The sequence below is a fragment of the Somniosus microcephalus genome, chromosome 7, assembly GCF_052327205.1.
Source record: "Somniosus microcephalus isolate GS21.2 chromosome 7, FLI_Smic_1.0, whole genome shotgun sequence".
In the NCBI taxonomy this organism is placed as follows: Eukaryota; Metazoa; Chordata; class Chondrichthyes; order Squaliformes; family Somniosidae; genus Somniosus; species Somniosus microcephalus.
The window spans coordinates 162038597-162045760 of NC_140993.1; the positions used below are offsets into that span (position 1 = coordinate 162038597).

The 7164-nt window shown below is 43.7% G+C and overlaps 1 protein-coding gene across 1 annotated transcript in view; it reads right to left on the reverse strand.

The window, feature by feature from the left end:
- Positions 1-627: 627 nt before the first annotated feature.
- sbspon (somatomedin B and thrombospondin type 1 domain containing) overlaps positions 628-7164 on the reverse strand; it is a 41584-nt gene continuing 35047 nt past the window's right edge. The window contains exons 2-4 of the mRNA XM_085993969.1: positions 4395-4431; positions 2975-3207; positions 628-2021 (exon numbers count right to left, since the gene is read on the reverse strand). Of these exons, the coding sequence (XP_085850095.1) occupies positions 1904-2021; positions 2975-3207; positions 4395-4431 (388 nt within the window). The 3' untranslated portion in view covers positions 628-1903. The remainder of the gene's footprint in view (positions 2022-2974; positions 3208-4394; positions 4432-7164) is intronic.

Here is a 7164-nt window from a genome sequence, read left to right on the forward strand (position 1 = left end):
AGCGCTTGTTTTGGGAGTCTCGTATCGGGCATGCGGACAATGTGACCCGTCCATCGGAGCTGATCGAGCATGGTCAAAGTTTCGATGCTGGGGATGTTGGCCTGAGCAAGGACACTGACGTTAGTGCGCCTATCCTGCCAATGGATTTGCAGGATCTTGCAGCGGCAGCGTTGGTGGTACATCTCCAGTGCATTGAGGTGCCTACTGTACATGGTCCATGTCTCTGAGGCATACAGCAGGGTGGGTATCACTGCTGCTCTGTAGACCATGAGCTTAGTGCCGGGTTTGAGGTCCTGGTCTTCAAACACTCTCTTCCTCAGGCGACCGAAGGCTGCACTGGCACACTGAAGGTGGTGTTGGACTTCGTCGTCGACGTCTGCCCTTGTTGACAGTAGGCTCCCAAGGCATGGAAAGTGGTCCACGTTGTCCAAGGCCTTGTCGTGGATCTTGATAATCGGGGGGCAGTACTGTGTGGCGGGGGCAGGTTGGTGGAGGACCTTTGTCTTACGGATGTTTAGTGTCTGCAATAATCTGGTATTAAATAACTACATCTACTCCAGTTATTATTTTTCAATCATCTGCCTAATCAGATGTTTCTGATAAATAAAATCAGTCCAAATCTCACTGTTGTCAGATGCTACAAATTTTTTAAACTTTATTTTCAAAACTTAACTAATTTATTTCTGTGTTGCCAAATGTACATTACAAATGAGTTTTGCGTAACACTAAATTGAACAAAGCTTGTGATTTCAGGGGCAAAGTTATATTTTTGAGTGAAACTTTTGTATTTCTACCTCAAAGGTGATCAACAGTATTTACGTGCAGTGTCTCATCGTAAGCTGTTTCGAATACATGTAAAGCCCACACTGTCTTCTGTAGTTGATATTATTATTGCTCAACAGAAGCCCAAATTAACACTTACTGATTCATCAAGGATCATGAAAAATGTTGTTCACAGTTTTTTTCTCCATCTTTAGGATGTCTATTTTCCATTCTCCCCAAATTTTAATAATCCTTTGTAGCAGACAAAAACTGCATGTCTGCATCATAAGCAAAATGATCAAACATTCTTTCAACTATCTTTTTCCCAATTTGCCTTGAACAGATACTATGCAATCTCCGAATTGGTTCTGAGCAGCAAGTCCAAAAATACATATTTGATTTTGTGCTTATAAAAATGTGTTGACTTGCCTGGGGGATAGAACAGTTTTTTCTGCCTATTTGATTGCATCTTTCATCCCAAGGTCAGGTAAAGCATGGTCCAGATGCAATGCAAAACTCACTCCACCAAATCCAGGGAATGTGCCTGAGCCCCCACCTTAGAAAAGCACTGTCCACTGAACCCACCATCTCATTTGCATTCCACACTCAGCATCCTGAGTAAAATTGCTCAGTCACTGTTTAATGTGTGTTTTGGACATCTCCACTGGGAGCTGGATTGGCTGTCTGAGCTTTTTCCCCCCACTTGTCTGGACTAGATTTGAACCTGAACGGGCAAGTTCCCTAAATGCATTCTTACTGATTTAAATTAATTTCAAAATACTAAAGAAAAGTGTGTCATCAATTTGAAATTGAATTCTTAAACTAACAATCAATGTCTGCTGTATGTCAAGAGGCATTTCTATTTTTAAACAAAAGTTTAAAACCCAAGAATACATTATAAAACTCACAGATTGTGTCTTCAGACCTGTGCCAGTTTTATTAAACATTTGAAGTAGTCTTTTTAAAGATCTTCATTCACATTCAGAGTGATCCAGTGCTGTTTTACAGTAATACTTCCAAAGTGTGAGCTTGAAAGCAAGATGAGTGGTGTTTTTGTCAGATTGTTATAAATTTAGGCTTAACATTACATAACATAGTTTATAACTTAGTGTGGAAAGTTTCTAAAATAAGGAATGTCTTCTCAAGTAAATATGAAACTGTGGACAACGGGGCATGAACACTGTGCCACCTCACGCACTTTTTTCCACGTTCCTCTACATCGAGAATTACCCACTGCTTGCCACTGAAAAATATGAGTCCTGCCAGAAATGCAAATATGAAAAAAGATAAATAATAAACTTAACACAAGAAGTACAAAACTTGTCAGCATATATGGAAAGATGTATACAGAGAAATACAGACACGGAAAGGCTCGCTTTGATGAGAACAAAATAAACCTGGCAACAAAACTGTAAAAAGTTCTAAAACTGATCTGAATTATAGAACCTACACATTTGGACAATTGAAATAAAAGCAGGAAATTCTGGAAATATACAACAGGTCTGTCCGCATCTGTAAAGAGTACTTGAAACATGCGTTGTATGTGTGCATTCAAGTTGTGAAATACATCACAACTGATATTTACATAATTTAAATATATTGGAGGATCTCCTGTGGAAGTGTTCCTGGACAGTCTGGGGTCTGAAGCACGATTAGCTAATAACCTGGTCTGTCCTTTTAAGGCCACTGCTCAAGTATTCATTGTGCACAAGTGATCTAAATGGGCAAATCCAGGCAATTGTAGCTAAGTGTAAATTCCTGAGGACAATTGTAACTGCTTGTAAATTTCCAGCTCCAGACCAGAAGAACCATCATGTAATGACTAACTTTCGTTTTTTTAAAGATTGCTTTGCACCTATAGCAAAATGTAGCACTGTGAATTGTGATGTCCTATTGTGAGAGGTGCACACGAGGCACAAGACGATGGATATACTATGAACATATATAATAGAAAATGCATGCTATCCATAGTAAATGAGGTATGCATTTTCTGTCATGATCAGCAGTACTATGTTTGTACTAATGAAGAGAATTTAAAAGAATAACCTCAACAAACCTAATCAGTTCAAAGTTACTAATGGGCTGATATTGTTCAATAATAGGAACATATTTCAGAAACTGGAAGACTCAAGAAATAGCACTTGGTAAATTAATTAATTAACTGCATATATTTACTGTTCATACATGTACATTTGATTGAGTTCATAATTACCCATTGTCGCTTGCCCCATCACCATGACAACGGTGGTTGTGTGAATTCATGGCTGGTGGCTGACATGTTACACAGACCGTGTAACCTTCTCGCAGATACTGCATCCATCTAGCAAATGGACGATTCTCTACAGTGCAGTGGAAGGACAGCGATTCAATCGTAAACTCTGTACAATACCTGATTAATAACATAAGAAGTAAAAGTGAGTTAGGAACATAGGAACAGGAGTAGGCCATTCAGCCCCTTGAGCCTGTTCCGTCATTCAATGAGATCATGGCTGGTCTGTATCCCAACTCCATCCACCCTGCCTGGCTCCATATCCCTTTATACCCTTGGCTAGAAGAAAATCTATCGATTTCAGATTTTAAAATTAATTGAGCTAGTATCTACTGCTTTTTGTGGGAGAGAGTTCCACACTTCTACCACCATTTGCGTGAAGAAATGTTACCTAACATCTCTCCTGAATGGCCTGGCTCTGATTTTAAGGATATGTCCCCTTGTCCTTGAGTCCCTCACCAGTGTAAAAAGTTTCTATCTACCCTATCAATTCCCTTCAAAATCCTAAAAACCTTAATCAATTCACTCCCTAGCCTTCTATATTCCATGGAATACAAGCTTAGTTTATATAATCTCTCCTCATAATCTAACCCTTGGAACCCTGGTAACATTCTGGTGAATCTGCTCTGCATTCCTTCCAAGGCCAATATAGCCTCCACCACTGGCATACCGTGGCTGCAGTGTGTCCCATTTACAAGATGCACTGCAGCAACTCTCCAAGGCTTCTTCGACAGCACCTCCCAAACCCGTGACTTCTACCACCTAGAAGGACAAGGGCAGCTAGTGCATGGGTACACCACCATCTCCAAGTTACACCTGATTTGGAAATATATTGCTGTTCCTTCACCGTCGCTGTGTCAAAATCCTGGAACTCCTTACATAACAGCACTGTGGGAGTACCTTCACCACACAGACTGCAGCAGTTCAAGAAGGTGACTCACCACCACCTTCTCAAGGGCAATTAGGGATGGGTAATAAATGCTGGCCTTGCCAGTGACACCCACATCCCGTGAATGAATTTTTAAAAGAAACATCAGTTCTAAGGTGCAGTGCCCAGGACTGTACACGGTACGTCAGATGTGGTCTAACCAGGGCTTTGTATTGTTGTAGCAAAACTTCCCTTTTATTCTAGCTCTCTATTTATAAAGGCTAACAGTCCATTAACCTTTTAAATTATTTTTCGTACCTGACTGCTACATTTTAGTGATCTGTGTACATGGATCCCTAAATCGATTTGGATATCCATTGTTCCTAGCTTTTCACCATTTAAAAAAGTACTTGGATCTATCCTTTTTTAGTCCAAAATGGAGCACCTCACACTTACCTGTGTTAAAATCCATCTGCCACAGTTTTGCCCACTCACTTGATCTGTCATTTTATGCTCCGAGCTGCACGACTTACTATGCCATCAATTTTTATGTCATAGGCAAACTTAGATATATGGCTCTCTATTATGTTATCTAATTCATTAATATAGTGAATAGTCGAGGCCCCAGCACAGATCCTTATGGGACACCACTAGTCACTTTCTTCCAATTTGAGTACATACCCATTATCCTTAATCTCTGATTTCTACTGCCTAACCAATCTCCTAACCAGGTCAATAATTTGCCTTCAATTCCATGCGCTTTAATTTTAGCTAACAGTCTCTTATGTGAAACCTTATCGAATGCCTTCTCGAATTCCAAATAAACTACATCCATAGACATTCTCCTGTCTACTACTTTAGTTACGTCCTCAGAAAATTCAGTTAGGTTCATTAGACATGAGCTATCCTATGTTGGCTCTCTTTTAATCAGTTCAATTATTGTTAACAATTATTTCACCTTGAAACCCACAGTCTATGTAAGAAAGGTAGCATCAATTAAATCTTTACCTTTTGTTTACTGTAATCTTTAAACTGATTAATATTACAATATATTTTTAAACACATTATTGTTTCTTATGTTGATATTTTTCAACAATATAGGTTTCAGGCATTAAAGGTAGCTCCAGACTTGAGCATCATTTAAACAGAACTGTCGAGGTGCAGCCACCAAACCGGCATCCCATTACAACTCATCGAATTTGGGCCGTCACAATATCGGGCTTCTTACAGGCAGCCCAGCTGGCCACAAGGGGGTGGAAGTTCCCAATCATGGGGGTGTGATGAAATATGTCATTCATCAGACTCTGTAGTTAACTGTATATATTGTATTGCCTGCTCCGGTGTTTGTACCTTGTATTGTGTATAGGGCACCGCCCCCTTTGTGTGTCGGCTCCGCCCATACCTGGCCCTACTTAAGACAAGTCCAGGCTTGTCCTGCAGTAGAACAGCAGCACGCCAGGTGAAGCTAGGTGCAGCCACCGGCATCTTTTCTTTGCTAATAAAAGCCTTGTTTTATTCTGCTAACTTCGAGTCTTGAAGTTATTGAGGCACGTCAATTTTATTAGCAAACTTTTAACGATGGATCAACTTTTGAAACCGGAACGCTTGGATTTGGACCCGCATGCTTCGGATGCATCGGCACGGTTTGGACACTGGTTCCAGTGCTTGGAATTCTTTATGGCCAACTCCGAAGCCGTCACAGCCTCTACAGCCACCGGAGATGTGAAACTCGGGATCCTACAGAATCGGGTAAGCCACCGGGTTTTTCCACTCATACAAGACGCCGCCAGCTACCTGGATGCCTGCAACATCCTAAAGGCCCACTATCAGCGGCCTACCAACAAAGTGTACGCCAGGCACCTGCTTGCTACCTGCACACAGCGACCCGGAGAGTCGCTAGAGGACTTTCTAGTCACCCTAAAAGTGCTTGGCAAAGACTGCAAATGCAAAGACGTGAAAGCCACGGTATACACAGACGAGCTGATTCGGGATGCCTTTATCGCAGGCCTTAGCTCTAATTATATCCGGCAGAGACTGCTAGAGAAAACAGGCCTAGATCTGACACAGGCTGTGGACACAGCGCGATCGTTGGATGTGGCTCAGAAGAACTCTGACTCCTACTCGGCAGGCCGCGCGGCCCACGCCGCCTCTGTTTCCCAGCCCGGTAGCCCAACACCGTCGGGGCCCTGCTCTCCCCCCAGAAGCCCTACGACCGCCGCGACGCATCGGGGCCCCAAATGCTGCTTCTGCGGGCAGCCGAAGCACACCAGGAACCTGTGCCCGGCGAAAGGCACCACCTGCTTTAAGTGCGGTAAGAAGGGGCACTTTGGGAAGGTGTGCAGAGGGAACCCCGCAGGCAAAACCGCCACCGCCGCGTGCGCGCCGTGGGAGCGGCCATCTTGGACGCCATCTTGTCCGACCTCGTGGGGTCCGCCATCTCGCGAGCAGACAGCGTGGACGCCATCTTACCCGGCCTCGTGTGGCCCACCATCTTGTCCCGATCAGGGCCCTACAGTGGTGTCGATCACAGTGGACCAGTCCAGACCGCACCCACTATCCAAATCGATGGTGAACATTGAGGTAAACGGGTGCAAGGTTAAATGTTTAATTGACAGTGGGAGTACAGAGAGCTTCATTCACCCTGATCTGGTACAACGACTCTCTCTAACTATAGTCCCTACTCAGGGCAGGATCTCTATGGCCGACAAAACCCAGATATCGACTATTGCGGGTTACTGCGCGGTACGATTGTCCGTTAAAGACACTGTATATAATAATTTTAAACTGTTAATTATGAAAGATTTATGTGTGAGCGTGATCTTGGGCCTGGATTTTCAGTGCCACCACCAAAGCATCACGCTCAATATCGGTGGGACCCAGCCGCCCCTCACAGTGTGCAGTCTGGCTACCCTGAAGGTAAAGCCGCCTTCGCTATTCGCGAACCTTACCCCTAACTGCCGGCCAATAGCGACCAAAAGCAGGAGGTACAGCTGGGAGGACAGGCGGTTTATCGCGACCGAGGTAGACAGGCTCCTGAAGGAGCGCATTATTGAACGCAGCAACAGCCCGTGGTGCGCCCAAGTGGTGGTGGTGAGGGGTAGCGAGAAGAAGCGGATGGTGATTGACTATAGTCAAACAGTCAACATCTATACCCAACTAGACACCTACCCGCTACCCCGCATATCCGAGATGGTGAACCAAATCGCCCAATACCGGGTGTTCTCCACCATCGACCTCAAGTCAGCGTACCACCAGCTCCCTATCA